The 24338-nt window shown below is 38.4% G+C and overlaps 1 protein-coding gene across 2 annotated transcripts in view; it reads left to right on the forward strand.

Annotated features, from left to right (window-relative positions):
* Window positions 1–24338, forward strand: part of znf185 (zinc finger protein 185 with LIM domain) — a 25316-nt gene continuing 978 nt past the window's right edge. Inside the window, exons 1-26 of one of the 2 annotated variants that reach the window (XM_057348994.1) lie at window positions 1–472; window positions 4471–4520; window positions 4813–4930; window positions 5068–5172; window positions 14112–14144; window positions 14245–14304; window positions 14707–14754; window positions 14838–14918; window positions 15037–15117; window positions 15554–15610; window positions 15720–15785; window positions 15883–16434; window positions 16567–16626; window positions 17661–17732; window positions 17975–18022; window positions 18764–18847; window positions 19026–19085; window positions 20856–20906; window positions 20999–21040; window positions 21144–21194; window positions 21280–21339; window positions 22178–22204; window positions 22957–23022; window positions 23114–23164; window positions 23559–23621; window positions 24133–24232. In XM_057348994.1, the coding sequence (XP_057204977.1) occupies window positions 4511–4520; window positions 4813–4930; window positions 5068–5172; window positions 14112–14144; window positions 14245–14304; window positions 14707–14754; window positions 14838–14918; window positions 15037–15117; window positions 15554–15610; window positions 15720–15785; window positions 15883–16434; window positions 16567–16626; window positions 17661–17732; window positions 17975–18022; window positions 18764–18847; window positions 19026–19085; window positions 20856–20906; window positions 20999–21040; window positions 21144–21194; window positions 21280–21339; window positions 22178–22204; window positions 22957–23022; window positions 23114–23164; window positions 23559–23621; window positions 24133–24232 (2046 nt within the window). In that variant the 5' untranslated portion in view covers window positions 1–472; window positions 4471–4510. Of the gene's footprint in view, window positions 473–4470; window positions 4521–4812; window positions 4931–5067; window positions 5173–14111; window positions 14145–14244; window positions 14305–14706; window positions 14755–14837; window positions 14919–15036; window positions 15118–15553; window positions 15611–15719; window positions 15786–15882; window positions 16435–16566; window positions 16627–17660; window positions 17733–17974; window positions 18023–18763; window positions 18848–19025; window positions 19086–20855; window positions 20907–20998; window positions 21041–21143; window positions 21195–21279; window positions 21340–22177; window positions 22205–22956; window positions 23023–23113; window positions 23165–23555; window positions 23622–24132; window positions 24233–24338 lie in introns of both variants that reach the window. The other variant, XM_057348993.1, reaches the window with a different exon arrangement.

Here is a 24338-nt window from a genome sequence, read left to right on the forward strand (position 1 = left end):
ACCAGTTTCTGTGTCAGTCATGCTGGTTTGTATTGCTGGGTGGGCAGGTGAACAAGATCTCAATTCAGACAGATTAGAGTCAGTGTGACATCACTTCCATTCATTGTTCTCTGCAGCTTGGTCTCTATCTGTGCATGACATACATCAGAAGTCAACACATAATGGTATGCAAGTAGCACACTTTCTATTCCACCCATAACACTGAGTTACATAGACACATACGCAGGAACACACCTAGGTTTGGTAGGCCAGGCCTCCCTGACTTGCTGGGCAGGTCTGTGCCCACGCCCGTACCTGCTCGCTGGAGAAGACAGCTGTCACTGAACACAATGTGTGTGTGTGTGTGTGTGTGTGTGTGTGTGTATGCGTCAGTGTGTGTTCACTGAGCCAAGAGCTCACAGTCCTTTTTCTAGCACTGCTCAGTGCATCTGTGACCCAAGCTATTACTCACAGCTAAACTCAATCTGACCAGGTAAGTCACTTGTGATTTTAATAAAATGTCACAAAGTAGTGATAGTATTTGGGGTTGACATCTTCTCACTGTATATATATATATATTTCGCTGTATTGCTGGCTTTTGATTCATGCCATAACTCGTTTTTATGTCATGTGCTTGTAATGTATTGTTATTGTGTTTTTGTTGTTTTCTTTTATATAAAGCACTTTGGTTAACAATTAGCAATTTTGGTATATGCTTTTGACATTTATAATTTATTGGTTTATTTTTAATGTTGCTATATAAGATTATTTATTTTTCTTTTATTTTTCTTTCAGTTTTTTTATTATTATAATTTTACTGCTTTAAACTTACTTCAGTTTATTTTTGAGTCAACATTTAAATTCTTCCTTGAGTTAAGTTTTTCCAATAATTTTTAGGTCAATATTTGATTTGATTTCAATGACCAGGAACGTTTTCAAAGTTTTAATTGTAGTAAACTAAAAAAACCTTGACTGGTTGATATAGACTGTAGCTCTGGTGAAAGTGCATTTGACAATTATTTGGCTTTCACTCAGTCATTGTTTCCTCTTCCACAAACTGTGTTTACACTTGATATCACATTGTGTCACCATGGAGCAAAGCTCAATGCTCATGTTGGAATAACTTTTGGGAAAGGGGAAATGTTTTGGCTTAATGTGCTCTGTTGAGTTTTTGATGCTTTGTTACACAAGCCTCGGGTCATTTATGTGTAGCGTAAGCTTTGTTTCTTCATCCTTTACACTTAAGATATTGAGCATTTTGTTAAGCGAGTTTTAAGAATTGTCACATCTGATAATTACAACAGATACAATCTAGGATGGAAACCAACCAAATAATGATGTTGGTTACTTGATTTGTAATGGCATGAATCAGGATGTACATGTGTATTTAGGAGATTACTGAAAGTCCTACTGGAAGTTGTAATGATATTTTATCTCTTATAAAAGCTTTATCTGTCATGTAAGAGGTTCGGGACGTAGAGCCCTTTGAATATAATACTGTCAAAGGATGTTTTCGGTCGGGAGTGGACGGACAGGATCTGCTACATGATTATGAAATGAAACTGGAATCTTCGCTGAAGGTTTACAGCTATAAGTTACAACCCTCCTTATGTATAGCTGTGAATCTTACTTTAAATCATTTTTCAAAGGGAAAGTTTGTGGATAAGAACAGATAATGAAAATGATCATTAATGGTCATTAAAACTAGTACCATTAACACTTGACTGGCTGCATTCACATTTGTCATTTACATGCAACCTGTATCTGGATGTTGTCCACACTGAAAATGTTACACTTTAAAAGACAAGTGTAAAAGTGCTTCTGATCGGAATGTCATCCGCAGAGTGTCCTGATCCAGAGGTAGTCGAGGACGCATTGTGATTGGATCTCAGTGTAATGTAAACGCAATCCAGCCAGTTTATCTACATATACCGGTACAACTTCACAGAAAATCCCGCCCGCTATCATTATTCTCTCGTCTGTCCTAAGCCTGTCATACTGCAGAGCAGATGACAAATACAGCGGAAAGTTTACTCTAGCTCCCAAACGTTGCACAGTCGTTCATTTTCCCACGAAATGATCGTGGATACTTTTTTACAGTGTATCATTATTTGCAACCTACAGAGGATGTATGTCAAATTACACGAGATGTTTTACTTGTCCACTATTTGACTTTACCACCACCCTATTTGTAATCTGTAATCAATTAATTTGTGTTTAATGACACGAATTTACCCCTATTTTCATGTCAGTCAGCACGACTTTCAATCTAATGTATTTAATACGCAATATTGTTCATGTATAAATATATATCAACGCAATCTGATGGGAATTCACACCTATTTTAAACGGTGGCTCATTCATGTGAATTCCTATTTCCTACGATCTCAGTCTTATGTTTTGTTATGATTTTACTTTTCCCCTGTGAGTTTAGGTTTAGGGGCGGGGTTAGAGTAGCCATTTATCGTTGTTTGAAACTCGCGTTTTAGCAGAATTAGGGATTTTAGGGTTTGGGGTGAAGTAAGGTGTTAGTTAGCCACATCCTAAAATATTTACTACTTTTGATATCAGGTCATTAATATATAAATGTAAAAACACACGCTCTCTGTGTATTGAAAGTCGTGCTGAGTGACACGAAAAGAAAGTCGTGCTGAGTGACATTAAAAAAAGGTTGTGCTCACTGACACGAAAAAATGGGGATGTTCGTGTCCATGAACACGAATTAATAGATTCCAAATTTCGTGTCTATGCCACGAACTTCCCTGCAGTCCAACCTAGTCTCACGGCAGTTCGTGGCATAGACACGAAATTTTTATTAATTCGTGTTCATGAACGGGTTTTACTCGCGCACACACAGCGACAACGGTGTTTTTAAACGCATCATTTGTTTATTTTCAGCACTGCTTGTTCTAATAAAACCACACTGTGTACCTCAGCATCAAACATTACAGTTAGATATTGAAATAAAATGACCAATGACTTCAACAAAATATTCAGGATTTAAAGCAGCTATTTATTGACAGAAGAATAAACATTTAATTATCTTCAGGCTAACAATATTCTTGTCTTACCGAAGTATAGGCTAGTGGCTCCGCTTTTGGATATAACAATCAAAATCCCTGAGTTTCAGTCTTTACATCGTGGTCTGTTGATGTGATGGGTCAAATTAATCGAAAATATAAGTTTACTCTCAAATCTGTGCGTATTTAAATAAATAAAAAAATAAACAGCTAAACTAATGTGTTAGTGAGTGAGGTAAAACGAAATGACCGTTCATTTTTAAATGACGGGAGTGCGAGGCAGAGCGGAGAATGCACGTGCTCGAGCGCACACACAGTAACAGACAACCGCACTTATGCACATGGATTTATGATAAATGGATAAATGTATTTATGAATGTATTTTAATTTACATTGTAGCCTAGTTTAATATTCTCAGCTTTGGATTTTGGATTTATAATATTCATCTGGTAATTATAACACGTTTTACTGTATTTCATCATTTATTTAATTCCTATTGCATATAGCAGACGTTTATACTTTCCAGTGTATCATTATCTGTAACATGCTCATCCTCCCCGTTATGTGTGTTCTGTGAAATCTCCCCGCACTGGGGCTATTTTTAAATTGCAGGCTTTTTAAAATAATGGGCGGGAAGAGATCCGATCAGGTATCCAGATGTGGAAGCCACTTGATGTTGACAAGTGTAAACGTGCTGTGTCCTGATTGTCTGAAGATCCGATCTGCTTGTTCGGATCACCGAGATCGCATGTTAATGACAAATATAAACGCAGCCACTGTTTACTCTGATGATTGAAATAAATCTAGAAGAACAACATGGACTGACTAGGAAAGAGTTTCACAGTTTAGAGTGGTACACTGCATGGGTCAAGTTGGTTAAGTTTAGGTTAACTTATTGACCCTGTCATTAAATTCAAACTTATGATAAAATTATGGAACACAACAGATTGACCCAAAACCTTACAGCAAGTAGGCTATACAGTCCTATGGCAGTTCGATGACAATTTGCCCTAGTCTCCTTGATTTTTAGAAATATGCAGGTGCTCCACATTTAAATGGTCTTTTTTCATTACTTTTGCTAACACTTAACACAAGAGATGCGCTTAATCTTTGTTATTGTTAGTTAATAGACACACAACTATTGCTTGCTCGTTCGTGTGACTTCATTGTGCATAAACGAATGTGAACACTGAACAGTTATAACTTTTGATTTGAAAAATGTTGAAATTTATATTAAACAAGATGAATAAATGCTGCAGAAGTACTGGTCATCGCTAGCTCATGATAACTTGTGTAGTTAACTAATGGTAATAAATAGAGCCTTACCAGAAAACCTATTCTAAGAGTTTTTATTATTAAACATACGTCCCCACAGTGAATCCCTGCCATTTCCACTTGAGGAACTCTACTTCTGTATCTTATATAAATGTTCTTATATAAATGTCTTTATATTCTCATTTCCTTAATCTAGGTTTTTTTGAAGGAGTTTTTCGAAGCGAGTGCTACAAACAATGTCCAGTGGTGAGTTTTGAATCACAGTCTTTTTGTAATGAATCTTATATAAATCAATAGTAGTAATAAGTCAGTAATAATTTATTGCATTCCACTCCACTCTCACTTTAACCAGAGATGTAGCACACCACACCGTTAAATCCTGTTGTGCTGCATGTCATGCATTGCTTAAAACACTCAACTTTTATCTTTATGCTTTAATTTTGTCTAGTTCTCACAGTGTCCCTTTCACTCACTATTGTAGAATTGCAATATTGAAAATATCTTCGTATATTTTTGTCTGGTATGTTCTTGTTTGTAGAGGGGAACAGACAGTCTGTTTTAAGGACCACAAAGGTCCGCACTGCTCTGAAAGGAGACAACAGCTGGATACAGAGACAGCAGGAGAAACTTGAACAAGAGGAGAATGAGAAACCATGGTAGGCAAGAAATGAGTCAGTGTGAGTGAGATGGAAAGGGACATCGGAAAGTAAAAAGGGAGTTACACAGATTGATGAGTCCAAAGTTTAGCTACACACTAGTAATACAGGTTTGAATCATTTTCTTCTCCTGGCAGGATTGCTGAGGTGCGAGCAAACCGCTCAAATGACGTGTTGGAAGAAACAAGTCCTGTTTCTACACCCACAACTAAAGATCATCTGCCCACAGTCAACACTGAGAAGTATTAACACCCTGCTTGAGTTATATTACTTGCACATTTATTATTTAGCAGCCACTTTTACTCAACTCAATTTTTATTTATATAGCGCTTTTTACAATTTTCATTGCTACAAAGCAGCTTTACATGAAAACATGTTAACTATAAGCAATACAATAAATAACATACACGCACTGACACACACAATAACGCACACCAAAACACACATAAATGCACACACGCATGCACACACACACACACACACACACACACACACACACACACACACACACACACACACACACACACACACACACACACACACACACACACCACAACACACACACACACACACAACACACACACACACACACACACACACACACACACACAAAGGCTTTGGTTGACTATCCCCGTGGGACAGTCATAGCATAATGTTTTTATACTGTACAAACTGTATATTCTATCCCCTATCCCTAACCCTATCCCTAAACCTAAAGATCATAGAACACTTTTTGCATTTTTAGATTTGTAAAAAATATTGTTCTGTACAATTTATAAGCTTTTGTGCCCATGAGGACCTCAATTTTGGTCCCCACGGTGACAAGATCCCCATGTGTGGTGTGTATTCAGTTTAGGTCCCCACCGGGATATACAAACATGAACACACACACACACACACACACACACACACACGCGCGCGCGCAACACACGACAACACTCAGCACACACTCACGCACACGCACACACCAAAACTCCAGTGGAGAAAAAAAGCGTCGGGAGAACCCAGGCCCAGCCAGGGGAACCCTCTTTCAGCTCCACCATCTGAACTGGTTACGGACCTCGGAAACAATGAGAAAAGACATTTGTATTTGTATTATAGAAGTGTTGTGTATGCAAGGTTGAAGAGATGTGTCTTTAATCTAGATTTAAACTGACAGAGTGTGTATGCCTCCCGCACACTATTCGGACTGTTCCAGAGTTTGGGCACAAGGTAGGAAAAGGAACTACCACCTGCACTTGATTTGGAAACTCTAGGTATTATCAACTGTCCAGAGCCCAAAGAGTGTAGTGAACGTGAGGGACTGTATAGTAGTAGAAGCTCACTCAGGTACTGTGGAGCTAAACCGTGGAGGGCCTTATAGGTAGTCAGTAAGATTTTAAAGTTAATACATTGCTTAACAGGTAACCAGTGCAATGTTGACAGGACTGGTCTAATATGCTCATAGTTTTTTGTTTGTGTAAGAACTCTAGCTGCCGCGTTTTGAACTAGTTGGCGTTTTTGTAAACAAAACAGGGCAACTGCCTAACAGTGCATTACAATAATCTAGTCTTCACGACATGAATGCGTGAATTAACTTTTCTGTATTTGTTAGTGACAGCATATGACGTAATTTAGATATATTCTTAAAATGAAAAAATGCGGTTTTGCAGGTGTTGGCAACATGGTTTTCAAATGACAGATTACTATCGAATAAAATGGCCAGATTCCTAACAGTCGACGAGGGTTTTATTGAGCATACGTCAATAGCTAAGCAGTATACTTGGTGGTTACGTATGGCGGTTTTTGATCCAAAAAGTAACACTTCTGTTTTGTCCGAGTTCAACAATAAAAAGTTGCTACTATCAAGTTTTTTACATCAACTATGCATTCCATTATTCTGGTGAACTGCTGTGTTTTGTGAGGCCTCGAGGAAATATAGAGTTGAGTATCATCAGCATAGCAGTGAAAACTTACTCTGTGTCTCTTAATTATAGTCTGTGTCTCTTAATTATACCTCCTAGATAACCTCCTAATTATACCTCCTAGGTAGCATGTACAGTGCGAAGAGCAGAGGCCCTGAGACAGAGCCCTGTGGCACGCCGTACTGGACTAGTGATTTGTGTGACACCTCATTGTTTATTGCTACAAACTGAAAACGGTTAGATTGGTATGAACGAAACCATTTAATGCTATTCCACTAAACATAATTTTCAAGTCTATGTAAAAGTATGCTGTGGTCAATGGTGTCAAAAGCAGCACTAAGATCTAATAGCACAAGTAACGAGATGCAGCCACAATCAGATGCCAAAAGCAAATAATTTGTTACTCTCATCAGAGCAGTCTCTTTACTGTGATGTGCTCTAAATCCTGACTGGAATTCTTAACAGATGTCATTGCTTTGGAGGAAGGAACATAGCTGTGATGAAACGACCTTTTCAAGACTTTAGAAATAAAAGGTAGATTCGATATAGGTCTATAGTTAGCTAAGTACCAAGGGTCAAGTTGAGGTTTTTTGACAAGGGGCCTAATAACAGCCACTTTATATGCTTTAGGGACATATCCTAATGTCAGAGATGAGTTTGTAATACTAAGCAGAGGATCTATAATTTCAATGGGAGCATCTACAAAGTAGTTCTGTAAACTAGTAGGTATAGGATCTAGCATGCATGTTGTTGATTTAGATGATCTAATGATTTTAGACAATTCATCCTGACCTACTGTAGAGAATAATGGCAGTTGCTCCTCAGGGGAGCTGAAATTTATGGTCTGATCAGCTTGTGTCGCTTCTTGTTGCTTAGCTGTAATCTTTTCTCTAATATTATACATTTTACTCATAAAGAAATTCATAAAGTCGTCACTACTATGCTCATGTCCAACATCTGAAGGCGCTGATAATTTATTTTTGGTTAATTTAGCCACTGTGTTAAATAAAAACCTAGGGTTGCGCTGATTTTCTTCTATTGTTGATGAAAAGTATGCGGATCTAGACATTTTTAGGGCTTTCCTGTATGTTAAAATACTATCCTTCCATGATTTACATAAATTAAATTACCTGTCAATGGTTTATGTACTTTTTTACATTTACTAGTGCAAGGGACAGACACAGTCTCTATATTATGGTGTTTTGTAGATGAGATGGCTTTTTGTGAATTTTGTGTTTTTTGTGACATGAGACGGCAAGCAGACAGTTGGTTAAGCCATTCTGTCTGCTCCCTGACCTGGGCCCTAGTGAGTCAAGTTTTAGCATTAATTCAATTCAATTCAATTCAATTTTATTTATATAGCGCTTTTCACAATGTGCATTGTTCCAAATAAGCTTTACAGGAGCAAATAAGAAAAACACAGAAAGGTAAAACACAGCACAGTGCATGGTGTTTATAGACCAAGCAAGATCATTATAATAAATAATATCTAATAAATAAATGAATAAATAAATAAATGCAGTCTCCCGGTGAGCAAGCCAACACTGCACTGCTGTGGCGAGGAACCCAAACTCCAATGATGAATAAATGGAGAAAAAAAAACCTCGGGAGAAACCAGGCTCAGCCGGGAGGGCCAGATCTCCTCTGACGTGTCATAGCTGCACTCAGTGACCCCGACCAAAGCCACCGAGCAACGTCCACGAAGAACAGGGAGAGCCCACGAGCCGCGACCCAGGAAGCCCCACCCGCCGAAACCGTGCAGGTCCAACCCGGTCCCATTCCGTGGTCAACAACAGACAACAGAGGGACAACCAGGGAAAAGTAGTAATGGCATAATTAACTTTATTCCTCTGTTGTCCGACATCGACCACAAAACAAGACCAACCAGACCAGACCCACACAGTCCCAACAAATGAAACGCCCCGAACCACAACCAACAAGCCCCCCCACTCCCTACAACACCCACCCAGCTACCTCCAATCAAAGTCACTGAGTGCAGCCATAACTTCAAACTGCTGTCGTGTGATGTAAGTTTAGCATTAAATACCAAGTATTGTAAATTTAGCATTTATGTGACAGGTAGTCCGTCTTTGCTCTCGGTTGGGGATGGAATTGTCTGAGCTGGGCCGGCCAGATGGTCGCCTTTTTCTTGGGTGGTGATGGAATTGCCTTGGATGGAGCTGGATGGTCAGTCAGTCCGCAGGCTCTCGCAGGAGGATGGCACGGGATTTTCCGATGTAGCTGGCGTAATCTCTAGTTGTGGATGGGCATATGACGTTCATCTGGGCCTGGCGGAATCTCTCCCTACCTCGGGATGGGCATCCCGAGGCGAGGGCAGAAACAGAAAGAGAATAATTAGCGTAGCTGCTGTTCATTAGCTATGTATTAGTGAATGCTTGGCTGAAAAGATGTGTCTTTAATCTAGATTTAAATTGGGAGAGTGTGTCTGACCCTCGAATAGTATCGGGGAGGCTATTCCAGAGTTTAGGTGCTACGTATGAGAAAGCTCTACCCCCTTTGGTGGATTTAGTTATTCTAGGTGTTATCAAAAGTCTGGAGTTTTGAGATCTTAGAGAGCGTGATGGGTTGTAGTGTGGTAGAAGCTCTGTTATGTAGGTAGGGGCTAAACCGTTTAAGGCTTTATAAGTAATTAAAAGAACTTTAAAGTCAATACGATACTTAATGGGTAACCAGTGAAGGGTTGATAACATTGGGGTTATGTGATCGTATTTTCTGGACCTGGTTAGAACTCTGGCAGCTGCATTCTGAACTAACTGTAGTTTGTTTATTGATGCTGCAGGACAACCACTAAGCAGTGCATTACAGTAGTCAAGTCTTGAGGTCACAAATGCATGAATAAGCTTCTCTGCGTCAGCCACACATAAAATATTTCGCAATTTGGCAACATTTCTAAGGTGGAAGAAGGCTGTTTTTGTGACATTTGAGATGTGATTTTTAAATGACAGGTTGCTGTCTAATATAACGCCAAGGTCTTTAACTGTATTTGTTGGAGTAACAGTGCAGCCTTCAATTTGCAGGTCATAATCCGAAATATTCTGCTCACGTGTCTTTGGTCCGATAAGTAATATTTCTGTTTTATTAGAATTTAAAAGAAGGAAATTACAAGTCATCCAATGCTTTATATCGTCGATGCACTCTGCCAATTTGGATAGTTGGAAGGAATCATCTGGTCTTGATGAGATATATAGCTGAGTATCATCTGCATAACAGTGGAAGCTAATTCCATGTTTTCTAATAATGTTTCCAAGGGGCAGCATGTATATGGAAAATAGCAAGGGTCCTAAAACCGATCCCTGAGGTAATCCATAATTTACTTGCGTTAGATTTGATGATTCCCCATTTAAATGGACAAATTGATGTCTGTCTGATAAGTAAGATCTGAACCATTGTAGTGCCTGTCCCTGAATACCGGTATAATTGTGTAAGTGATCTAGAAGTATTTTATGGTCTACAGTATCGAACGCAGCACTAAGGTCAAGCAGGACTAGGAGTGAGATGTTACCTTTATCTGATGCTATAAGCAGGTCGTTTGTATTAAGACTATGTGCCATATTTCTAGACAGGAGAGCAGCCGCAGTCCAAGAGGGATGGAGACTGACTCTTTTCAACAGGTCAGGTCTGCCCCAAAAACTTATAAAAACTACATAAGTTTGCAGGCACCACTTAGACAACCAGCCGTTTAATGAAGACAATCTACTATATATCACCATAAGCAGGGAGGGGACCAGTGAATATTACAGTGTCTTACATCGTGCTTGCAAGTTCACACACCTCTTTAATATTATCTTTTGTGATCTCCAATTGATGGAGTCGAACATCGTTTGTGCCAACATGAATTACAATCTTACTGAATTTACGATTACCTTTAGCCAGCACATTTAAATTTGATTGATGTCAGGTGCTTTCCCTATCCGATCTTTTTTTCCTTTTCACAGAGTCGTCTCAAGAAATATCTGCATACACACAAAACCGCTAAACTGACTCAAAACGATGTAGTACACACGCAAAATCAGTATGTGGCACTGTAATTCTGCCACAGAGATGCACTAAAACGGAGAAGAAGATTTGGAGCATGTGTAACCGGTCCTACTCGCCCCGCTTTGCGCGGGCCTCGAACCGGCGTCGGTCCAGATGGGAGACGGGCGCTCTAACGAGGAGGCTAAAGACCGCAGTCTCTAGCGTCTGTCGCTAGAGCGTCTCTGTTGGTCGGGGAGTGAGGTTTACACACCGCACAGCTCTTCACTAGCTGGTCTCCGTTACACTCACCCCCCTCTGCATGGTGAGGTTGTCTTTGTGATGTGATTTGTGAAATACAGTTCCTGGTGTACCTGAAGGATGTTATTGTTGATAAGCACAGTTGAGTGTATGTCAAAAAAGTCAAAAACAAATAAACAAACAAACACCAAATCCTATTTCAATTAAAACTCAAGCATTAGCCTGCTGAAAAAGAAAACATTTTAAACCAGACTAAGGACTTACTTACACTATCTAATTTGAACTGGGTCCAAGCACCAAAGACTGTTGGACATCAACAGACAAGCAAACGGAACCGCCTACCCTTGAATCGCTTGTGTTCCTTTTGATGTCATACCCCGATCGGTCTGAGCAGCATCACATCAAACACACCTTATAAGCCACAATCTTAACTTTACGATAGACTGCATTGTGTCAGGAGGGAATGTTTATTTTCAGATTTTCTTAAAAATACCCCCTTTTCTTTCTTCCAAAACATTCCCTTTTAAGGAACCTCATCACTGTGTCGTACAACGACACTATAGGGCACATTTGGGGCGGTTTCCCGGACAGGGCTTAAGCCTAGTCTCAGACTAACTTAAATGTGAGGGATGCCTTGATCGAAAACAACTTGCACTGACGTATCTTAAAATATATCACTGCGATTGTTTTGTCTTAAGATGCACACAGTAATGTTTTTTTGTAAAGTATGATTTTTAAAATAACCTAATTATCCTAATTTAACTAAGGCCTAGTCCTGGCTTAAGATAATTCTGCGGTGTAAAAAATTGTGAGCACAACTCAATACAAGAGCACCTGATAGCCAGGTTTAGATAGACGGTCCAAACTGTAGAACCTCACAAATGTGTGCAGTGAAGACCAGCCTGCCATATCACAAACATCCTGAAGAGATGCCCATGATAACAGCGCTGTAGAAGAAGCCCAAACCAGCATAGGTGATGGCATACCGTGCTGATGAAATAGCCTCAATAATCCATTTACAACTAGCTTGCTTAGAAGCAGGAAGCCCCTTTTCAAAAGACCCAAAGCAAACGGTTGGTCCAATTTTCTTCAAGCCATGGACCAAGACATGGGCTTCTGAATCCTTCCCAGGAGCAATAGATCCAGCAGACGAAGGCCGTCTCGATGTCATCCATCAGTGAACCCCAAGACCTGAGATGGTGCGCTGCCTTAGCAAAGAATTCAAGCCTGGCCATTCTCATGAAAAAAGCTGGCAGGAGTAAAGCACTCTCATAGGCAGCTTTTCACAATGTACACAAGCAGCCCCCTCAAGAGCTGCTCGTGCATGCTCCGCTCCCAAACAACGGACACACGTTTCATGTGTATCTTCACCCATGATAAACAAGGCAGGGATAAACACACAATCTAACCTGTAGCTCAGCAAGGCTTTCCTGTAGCTCAGTGGTTAGAGCATGGCGCTAGCAACGTCAAGGTCATGGGTTCGTTCCCAGGGGATTGTCCATACTCAGATACAATGTATAGTATAATGCAATGTAAGTCGCTTTGGGTAAAAGCGTCTGCCAAATGCATAAATGTAAACCTGAGGCAGAGAAAGACACAAGACAGTCACTTTGACACAGCTTATGCTGAAGAGCAGAATCTATCACTAGTTGTAGAAGTTCTTCATACGCAGATGAGGCCTCATGCTGAGGCGTTCCCCCATAGTGTAATAGTATGTTGCAGTGTTAAGTTCCCTTGAAATGGAACTACATTTCAGCAATCCACAGAAAAAGGATGTGTGTATTTGTCTACCTTGCAAGTGCATGGGCGGCCCATGAAGTGTGGTCGCACTTTAAACCTTTGGGTAAATGCTAACATTGCACTTATGCTCTTGATGTTAAAAACATATTCCAAGTGTGTCAGAGCTCTGAGAAATATGCCAGTAAATGTTACAAGGACCAGACTAAGTGCAGTTTATTACATACACACAGAGGGCTTTTGCACCACATACAGGTTTGAAATGATGACAGTTTTTTTATTTTTGGGTGAACTTACCCTTTTAAGACTGGGTAAGTGAGAAGTTTGTGTTGATACAACACATGTTCATTGGTTTCATGTGACGTCACACAGTGGTGCAGCCGCCGCCATTTGTAGGACCTAATTGCAACATGCTTCTATCTGCTGTGCTGTGATAACTGCAGATCAGAAAGAAATGGAATAACGTTTTACATACAATATCGTCATTGTATGAACCCCACGATGTCTGTGTTGAAGGAAAAATCAAGACCCGCAAATCCATGGCCACAGTTATGTAATTCGTCCCCTCAGTTAATTTCTGTAATTTATACCCACAAATTTATAAACCGTGCTCACGCTTTTGATTTCTTCAAACAGTAATAAAATATTTCAGGACATTTTGTTTTGCATGTTTATTTAAAAAATATAGCATTCATTTACATTACAGAAAGTTATTAAACATTTTAAAACATACTTCAAAGTAAAAATTTATAGTAAACAATATCAAACGAAATAATGAACAATTATGATTTTTGCCATAATCGTGCAGGCCTCAAAGGGAATGAATGTGTATTTTTGTATATGTTTTCCAATTCGTATTAAAAATGGTGGGTCTTGAAATGATAGATTACTGTAGGAGGGTTTCTTTTTAATAAGAAAGGGGACCTCTAAAAATTCTAGCAAAGTTTGGTAAGCAAAGTTTATGTTCATGGTGCTGTTCACAAAACTAAGAGCATGGATTGGAAACTCGTGGTAAAGTTTATTAACCCATGGACACGATTTGATAAATTTAGGGAACAAATTCCAAAACTGTGGCCTCGGATCTGCATGTCCTCACGGGCTCTGTTATACGTAGAGGCTGCGCAAAGTTTCTAAAGATGGCCCTCACAAAGTCAAGTGTCTGAAACCCACGAGTAAGAGATATTCTGCAGACGGGAGGGAATAGGGTTTATATATACTGTATATAGCTCTGTGGGTCAAACTGTTTAAACTTTGACAGTTTACAAATGACAAATAATTAAAATGTTTCATTTTTTATTTCACAGAGCAAAAGCATCTACTTCTGGATACCTGATCAGGTATATTCTCAGAGTCTGTCAAGCAATGACAAACAAGGAGATTTAAGACACAGCACCTTTCTCTTAGTTATACCTTACAGTAGATACTTTACTTTTGCAGAGGGGTTTTCACAAAAACGGATGCCAAGCCAACATCAACTTCATCAGCCAATGGATATGCGTAAGCAAAATCCCACTTGAATTAACTTAATGTTCCTTTTGACTATAGAAACATCAGAAAATAAACACTGCCATATGTGGCTATTTTCTGGACAGGGATTAGGTCAGGACTAGGCTTTAGTTAAATCAGGACATTTAAGTAATGTTACAAACATGCCTTACAAACAAACATTACTGGTGTGCATCTTGAGACAAAACAATGGCACTATTGTATTTTAAGATATAACTGTTCTCAGTTTAGGCAGTTCTGACATTTATTTTAGTCAAACCCTGTCCGGGAAACCGTCCCTATGTTGTGGATCTTGGTATAGTGTTTATCTTGGATTAGGTTGTATTGCTAGAAAAAAAAGATTTGCAAAATGAATTTGAATAATATGTTATCTCCCTTTCTCTCACTTCTAAGCGGGGTAAATAGCTTCTCCAAAAAGTCTACTGATAGTTACAAGAAAATGTAAGTGAGCCAGACCAAAAACACTTAAAGCATTTGACTCCTTTTAGCACATCTTTAGATTTTCTTTGACTGTTTACCCCCAGAGCTCCTCACACAATTCGAGTCAACAATGAGACGCCCGTGCAGTCTGAGCCCGCTCTGAATGAAGAGGAGATGGAAAAGAGGTTTGAGATACTGCACACAGATTTAACTAGAGTTAAATTAAAAATTAGAGTTAATGGTCCTTTTCATAAAATGACCTTCTCTTTGTGTGTGTGTGTGTATGTGTGTGCGCATGTGCAGGACAGAGGCAGCCAGCAGTGTCCTCAAAGGTTCAGCGGCCAGCCAGCGTTCCTATGTACTGTCGGCTGCAAAGAAATATGAGTAAGTGTAATGGTGAAGTTATTGCTCAAAGTGTATTACAGCTTCCGAAATTTTGAAAGCAGGAAGCACTGAAAAGTACTTTTTTTTTACTATAGAACCAAGGTAGTATTGTTTGTTGTATCAGTTTGTTTTTAGACATACAGTATATATAGTAAAACCATCATTTTAATGGTACCATGAAAATTCCATGTTTTTTGGAACCATACCATGGCTTTGGTTTTTGGAGATGGTGTCATGGTAATTCATATGGTGCTTTGGAATTGTACCAATGGTAGGACCACGTGCAACTAGCTTGGTAAATAAATCATTTTCCATGTGTTAATACTGTTTCTAATAACGTTATTCCAATAGACCGCATCTATAATGCTTCTAGTGTTTAATAAAAAAAGATTGATGTAGGCATATCCCACCTTATATTCATGCTTTACTTTTTCAGCTCATCAGAAAAACCCAACAGCTGTCCCCAGACGAGTACTTCTTTTGTTGCCAAAAGGTACCTGAAACAAGTTAAATAGCAAATCATATACTGTAGCTGGCCAAATTATTTAGATTTTTTGACCCTCATCTCCATTCCTAAATTCTTGTGCATATGTGGTTTGTAGAGTTGTCATAAGTGATGATGAGGATATACCCACTACAGAGCCTGCTCCGTCTGCCTCTCAGCAAAGGTAAACAACACATACCATTTGTCAAATATAGGCCTACAACTACATGGTTGAATTTTTGTTTAACAGTATCTTTATTTTGTTTTTGCTGTATTTACAGTGTTAAACCAACCCCAAAAGAACCCCCTGCCCCATTAGTGAAGGATGTAAAGCCAGTACCGCCTGAAGCTAAACCTGTACCTAAACCTACATCACTTGCAACTGAAACTAAAGCAGCGGTTGAAAGTAAAACAGCAGCAACTGTAACAAAACCCTCGGCCGAACTTAAATCAGTGGCTGAAACGAAATCCACAACGCAAATTACAACAGCAACTGAATCTAAACCTACATCAGAAACTAAACAAGTTGCTGAAACTAAATCCACAAAATCAGCAGTTGAACCCAAAGCTAAATCTACAACACAAACTACAGTAACTACAACGGTAACTGAATCTAAATCCACAGCTGAACCTAAACCAGCAGCTGAGACTAAAGTTACAATACAGACTAAAACAGAAACTGAACCCAAATCAACGGCAGAAATTAAACAAATTGCTGAGAGTAAATCTACAACACAAACTACAATAGCAACTGAATCCAAATCCACAGCTAAAGCTGAAAATAAACCTACATCTCAGAAGAAAGTAGCATCTGAACCCACCCCAGAGAAAAGGTATGTTGTTATTTAAATTCAGATTCAGATTATTAAATACCTTGACAAAGAGAGAGATGTTTATAGACTGAATATGGACATTCATCGTCTGTCCTGTTGTTTCTTAATTGTGCTTTTGTTTTCCTGTTGCAGCGTTGAAAGTCTGACGGCTCTTTCAGACACACTGATATCCTTCAGTACAGAGCCTGCCAGGTACAAGATGATCTGATTTGTTCATATTAGCCCTGTCACATGAAGACTGTATATTTATATTAGTGCATGTCATTCATGTGGATAGAGCAGAGAGTGTTTTGATTTTGTTGTTCTTCATTAGGTCGAGTCGGGTCATTCTCGTGAAACCAATGAAACATCATAGGAAGTAATGATTTTAAATATAAAACATAATTCAGTAATGCAGAAAAGTATCATAATAAAGATAAGCTGGTAACACATTACAATATGGTTGTATTTGGTAACATTAGCAAATGCATGAACTAACAATGGGCCTCATTCATGAAACAACTTTTTGTAAGTCGTTCTCACCTAAATTTACGGATTCATGAAAATGTTTGCATTTTCAAAATGTAAAGTTGGTATGAAAGAAATTTACACATCCTCACGTGTAAATGGTGTGTGAAATATTCTAACTTACTGTATTCTTTTGATGACACTGCCTTTTTATGCACTAGCCTATGTATCAGAAGGATTACATTACATACAGTTTTTTGCCCCGTCTTTCTTTCTTTTTTTTTACTCATTTTTACATTTTACTCCACTGTGTAATTCATGACAAAATTTTCATTTTTCGGTGGCATATCCATTTAGCTTTGGGTAACCAGAGAGCTTGTCACTGTTCCTTTTTACACAGCCGTCCAATCACAGTGGAGAAGGGCGGGACAAACACGCAAATTATTGTTTAAAAATATGCTAAAGGTTTGAATGCTTTTAAACACGACAGACCTCATTTTAATGCCTAAAAAGAAAATTTGTTGATGCAAGTATTTTTTTGAAACATCATGTTTGACTAAGATTATGTGAAAATCACCCGCTCACTCACTGTCACTCATTTGGATGTATTACACTTATTGTCATGTGATAAACAACTTTGTCTCACTTGAACTCACGGACGACACATGAACATGAAATAATTACATCCTTGCCATTTACAGAGAAGGTTCCTCTGTTTGCTCACACTGTCATAGTGTATCATTTAATCAACATTTTCTGTATTCCTTTCTGTGTGCCAGAATGGATCCTAAACTGATCCTGGAAAAGAGAAATGGCTTGAAGAATGATGATCTTCTGGATCTCTCTGAGAGGTCTGTATGACACACATTACCTTTGTCATTAACTCATCACTTTAACTTAAACTGCTGTTTCACTCTTATAACTTACTCTGTCTTATTATTATATATAATGTCATGTCAATTGAGAAGCTGCTCTGTAACATTTCACAAGAACGCACTAATGTTCTATGAAGAACTTGAGGCTCCTGAAGGCCCTGAAGCTCTATTTGTGCTTTTTTAGCTCATTATAATTGCTGTTTTTCTTCATCCTGCAGTAAACCTGAACTAGATCTGCTCAGTCAAGACTTGCTTACAGGTGACAGGTGAGAGAGGCTATATATGCTAATTTAATTCATACTGAAAATTATTCGTAAAATCACCCACAAATGATAATAAATAAAACAATTGTATTATCCCTGGTAGGGACAAAAATATGTGTAATGTGTAATTTGATAGGTTTAGTCAATATTTATTGTGTGAATTTGACATTCATTTATTTTAACAGTATGTAATGTCAAATTATTATCGTTTATTCCATGGTCTGTCTGAATTCTCGATTCTGATTGGCTGGAAGGTGTGCATTAAACTGTTTTAATTTTTTTTAAAATGGTTTTGTCCCATATATGGAAGGTCATATACTGTTTCTGGGTCCAAACGCTCAATAAGATGCTATAGGCAAACAATAAAAAATGCTAATATATATTTAAATATGCAATATGATTAAACAGTGCTTTTAAACAGCTGTTTAAGCTTTAGCCTCGCTTGAAATGAATAGATGCTTGGACCCGAAAAAGGTATTCCTTAAGTCACCACTTAACAACCGAATTGTACCGAAATGTTTACTTTTGTAAAAGCGCTAAATAAATATATATCCAAATTGTCTTTCAGCATAAAATGTATGACTTCAACCTGGGTTTAACACATGTAATTTATTTTACAGCATTAACATCATTCAGAAATGTCATTTATATCACCATATGAAACTGGAAAAAGCTCTCATGCCACAAAAATATTTGTGTTAGTATTGTAGAGTGATTTGAGTGTATCATTGATTTCACTTTCAGTTCTCTGCTGGACACAAAGCAGACACAGATGAGTCTGGACCTGCTCGCTGATGATGTTATCCCCATCAATACTAGTGCTACCAGGTTTATTATTTTTTTGTTTTTAACATTTACTCTTTTTTTTAAAGAATATATGGGCATAAGAGCAAGATGATGTTGACAATAATGCAAAATTTGAAGCCTAAATAAGCAAAAGAAATACACATAACTGAAGCATTAAAGTATAATAACTAATAGTTTAATATTTTTCTCTTATTCTCAGAATCAGCACTGATTACACTTATAGCAGGACAACCGTAAAACAGACAACGCATTTTGAGAGGTATTGCACAATTGCTTTCTTTTTTTAAATGGTCACGTCTCATAACAATCTTTTTTTGTATCCTTTTAGCCTCTTAGGTTTTTCTTTTTCTGATGCTCGAAAATTGTCCAACCTCTCTATGTCTGCATGCAAAGGTGTTAAGCATTGTATTGACTGTAGTATTCACTACTAAGGTTGTCATGATACCATAAACATACAACCACAGAAAAAATTAAGACGGTATTTCTAGATATATTGTGGCCATTTGTGGCCTAATGGTTAGAGAGTCGGACTCGTGACCAGAAGGTTGCCAGTTCGATCCTCAGGGCCGGCGGGTAACGACTGAGGTGCCCTTGAGCAAGGCACCTTGCCCCTACTTGCTCCCCGGGCGCTGCAGTGATAGCTGCCCACTGCACCAGGTGTACGTGTGTTCACGACTTGCTGTGTGTGTGTTCACTAATCTCTGGATGGGTTAAATGCAGAGGTCACATTTCGGGTATGGGTCACCATACCTGACAAATACGGTAGGTCACTTTCACTTTATATAAGTATGAGAAGCCAGCACGTTTAGCATTGTAAAGAAGTCAGAATGCATGAAACGGCGTTAAATCACAGCTTTAAAAGGCACGAGAGAAAGGCGAAGGCACACATAACTGCTTTTTTCAAATATGCTTTCGCAAATGTAAGGGTTCAAATAATGTGCATATGCAACATTACTTACGGTACTACGATACTACCATTTAAAAAATAGAGTGGCATCATCAGTATTTTAAAGCTTTAGTATCGCGCTGCTACTGTAGCACAGGTACTGTACAGCGTGCAACACTGTAGTGGCAATAGTGGTAAACTTTTTAGGGTTATTTCACTAAAATAAGTGTTTTTATTACACAGAGAGTTAAGTACTGAAAAAAGGTACTGTTTGGTACCTGCACCGAATTCCAGGTACCCTACTGTTACCAGTTAAAATGTGAACGGTACCCAACCCTACAACTACTGTAGTAGAACATTTGCATTAGCAACAGAAATCCTCAGGGAACACATACGTATTAAATGTTTAAAGAATATATAACTAGGGATTTTTAAGGTCCTACTTTGGTTTATGGAGTGTCCAACAACAAGATTATGTACAATACATAGAAGGTGTAAAAACACTATCATTTCATAATAATAGGCAGTTATTCTTACCTTGCTTCTTGACTGACTCTCAAAGGATGCGCTCCGCGATTCATCTGTCTAATCCCCTCCTTTCCGCTAGCCTATTTTGACGTGATTGGTCAGATGGTCTAGTCTGCTGTGATTGGTCAGATGGTCTAGTCTGCTGTGATTGGTCTACCGCAAATGAGGCTCACGAGCTACAGTGTTTGGGGGAGAAGAGTGAGGTCCTTGCAAAAGGCAGTCCTAGCAAAACGTAGGCGGGGACTATATGTAGTGACGTAAATCCGCGGCAGTTCGCGAATCGGACTAGGGACGACTCGTTTGCGTGATTCAGAGTCGACTCCCTTTTTTCAAAGCCAATAACTTTGTTATTCATTCACCTTCAGATTTACAACTTGGCAGACTGCTTACTTTCAAACACGCCAATATTACACACTGCATGAAATGTGATCTTCATGATCTCATGTTATGTACTCTTTAAGTTAAATTCCCTTCGCTTTGGATAAAAGTGCAGGAAGGGAATGTCATACTATTCCCTATGTGTAAAATTGCAGTTCTGTGTCAGAGTCACATTACAATTCAACTTGTACAACAGTGTGTGTTTCTGAGCTCATTGTGAACTGTTTTGTTTTTCAGCTCTGATGATCCATTTGATCCAATTCCAGTAGGGAGTCTTCCCACAAAGAGGTAATGATTTCATCTTAAAGTTGACTGTTCTCAATGTTTAACAATCAGCCCCAGCCAACACCACTATCACACACTTTCTCTCTTTTTCATAGTTCTGAGTGGTATTCTGATCCGTTGTCAGACCTGACCAACAGGTAACTGTGCAATAAATAAATGAATTTATCTGTCTCTGTTTGCTTCTTGAACAAGAAAACCATGGTAAAGTCTGTGAAAAGATAACGATTTTTTAACCTTCAGCTCCACAGACACAATCAAACGCTACCAGAGTCCTATAAACGTGGATCCCAAGTGAGTTGAATTTTCACTATTGTTTTTATTAATTTGATTATGTTGTTTGCATTTGTTTACATTTGAATCTTTGTTTCATTGATAGCATGTCCACAGATGTTTTGGTTTCTCTGGCCGAGGACGTCATTCCTATTAATACTAAGAGGTATTTCATTGAGAAACAATCTGCAGGATCCACTCTAAAAGCACAAGTGTTTTACATTAAGATCATTTTGTGCATTAAGACACAGTCAAAAGCATGGGCATCGGACGCACAAGAAATGTGGGTGGTCCTCCCCGGGAGTGTAAAAATGACACCACTTTATCAGCTGCTTCAGTGGGGAAGACGCATGACAAGTAGCTTTGTTGTTTAAATCCGCCTTTCGCTTTACACTTTCACATCACGTATCAGACCGTACAGGCATTTACATGTATTTTCAACAAAATTAAGAAATATTTGATTAAAGGTATTTAATAATAAAGTGTATGGTAAGGTTAGGGGTAGTAGGGAGGTGTTTATTGTCCCAATTAGTTGGCATCCATTTAATCATTTTAATAAATATAATAATTTACACTCCATTATTAATGTATAATGTACAACAATACTTTGATACCTTGTTTCGAAATGGAATGGAGTTTAATTTATATGGACTCTGAATGAGCCAGGTGGGATGGATTTAAGGTAGCAGCAGCGTTGAAGTCAAGGCTGTAGCTAAATATGCGCTAAATAAAAGTGAGTAGGTCCAATATCATTCGTCTCAAAAATTGGGTGGACATACAATAGTTCCGATAGCATAATGGGTTAACGTCATGGAGGCGGTATCAGCAAAGCAGTTTGAGTCGAACCCAACCCTAAAACTCCTCCTGAGCTCTATAATTAATCTCACACTGCACATTATACACATTCAGATAATTCAACTCATCCAGAGGAAAGACTAGCCTTCACATCACAGAACACTTGAACATTTGAAGCATTTTAAAAGCAACATCTGCTTTATTTACAGGAGGAATTGGACTGTGAACATGGAGAGGTAAGTGCTGATGTTCATTGTGTGGACTTCATGACAGATCATTAATATTTACCTGCCAACTGCTTCATGCCAACCCAACTATTCTATTTATTAATTTAATTTAATAAAGCGGATTTTTCTCATAGTACTTCAGATTCATTTAGTCAATAACAACAACAATAATAATCAATGTGAGATCAAGCCAGTTGTTTTTTATTTTTCACATAAATATCAACATCCACCAAACCATTATGAATCAAATTTTGCAAATATGTTCAGATAAATATAACGCTAAATGATTTGTTCATATAATTTAATATCATTTGTGTAATGTGTTTTGGATGTAATTGGCACCTCAAATCAGAATGTCCTAAAAAGGACAAATAGAAAATTGTATCTAAATGAATACCAATGAATTGCTGGGTTAATCTTTGTTGAAGCATCCAGGCTGGCCGAACTATCTGTAAAACACGTGTAATACATGCATAGGTTCAAACCTGCTTTTCCAGCTTCACATCATCATTCAGAATTAAGAATCTGAGCCATAAGGGCAGGTTTTCAGGGACAACAGCAAAAGTATAGCCCTGCATTATGTCTTGGGTTACGTATTGTTATTTCTATAAAAGACCTGTGGCTCGTAAAGACAAATATTTACCAAATGACACCCTTTCCCAAGTATACTTTTGTCTCATTAAAACTAAAGTGAATAAAAGTAAATGGGAGCCTTCTGTGGTGTATGTGTGTTTAATGCAAAGTGACTGTTTGTCTTGTAGCTCAACCAGCACTAAAATCGTGGACAGCGCTGACCAAAAAAAGTTACCAGAATCTGAATCTAAGAAGTATGTTTGAAATTATTCAGTGTATACCTTTTTGTTGTAACCTGGAAGTGTTGTTCTTTTAATGCCTGCTCTGTTTTTCCTTTGTTTTTAGGGGCTTTGTCTACGTTAAAGAATATGTAAACAATTCACATCTTGATGGCAGGTAAGGAGCAGGCACTTTTTTCTCACAAAACTGACATGATTTTAACTGGTTTTGCAGTTACAAAGCGTTGCGTTGCGTGTAAACGCAATATCCCTAAAATAAAAAAACGGAAATACTTAAAAATTGCATTTCTTTGGCTTTTCGGCTGGAGTATGATGTCAGAAATGGAAAGCGTTTGTAATGTTGTAACCGCAGAGTTATACGGTTGATTGTTTAGTTGCATTTTACTGACCAACCATTTGAGAACCACTGAATGCTGGTTTCCATTGTATTTTTTGCATAAAATATATCACATACCAGCAGCAGTGAAGGGATGCTTTGCAGTGGATCTGTGGAACAAAACAATGTCTTATAGCATTAAAATGAGTCGTGTATGTCTTCCCTGTCGTAGCAGCTCTGATTATGTGACCTCATCAACCTCCGGCTACAATTACAGCAGCCCCAGTCACTACTCCAGGTATGCTCTTTATATGGTCACATTGAACCACAGGTTTATTCATCACATGATTCATTACGTTCATTACGTTCACGTCGTCATGTCATATCTATTAAGTGTGCAAACATCACCTTAAAGTTCTTTAGTTAAATGTTTTGGAGTTGATTCGCATGTACACATTTCTTTTCCACCACTGTAAATATCAGTGGCTCTCAATCTTGTTCCTGGGGACTCAAAGCACTGCACATTACTTTCTGTTTAGTTTTGGATTTCATGGCTAAAGAGCTGGGGCCTCATGTATAAATGTTGCACACGCATTTAAATGTGGTACGCAAGTTTCCACACACATATCAGGATTGATAAAGGATGACATTAGCGTAATGTGCACATCCTGTGCATGTTAGTCTTACATTACTGCAATATGATATAACGTTAATGCAGAACACTGTAATTTCCTTTTTAAACAACGAGGAAAGTGGGTTTTTAGCTTGTCACACGAGCTTTGACCAATGGCCTCATTTTGTCTCTTTAGCCATAAAGAAACTTCTTGCACATACTGTGGAGAACTGGTGGGAAATGACACGATCACCATTGAGCACCTGAACATATCATGTCACCCATCCTGCTTTAAGGTACAGAACGATCCCTGCTCACACAAAGCATTTTGTATGACAATATGCTGTTTGCTTGTTTGTGTGATGTTACTTGACCACACAAAATGACATATGACAACATGCT

Source organism: Triplophysa rosa, linkage group LG13 (genome assembly GCF_024868665.1).
Source record: "Triplophysa rosa linkage group LG13, Trosa_1v2, whole genome shotgun sequence".
In the NCBI taxonomy this organism is placed as follows: domain Eukaryota; kingdom Metazoa; phylum Chordata; class Actinopteri; order Cypriniformes; family Nemacheilidae; genus Triplophysa; species Triplophysa rosa.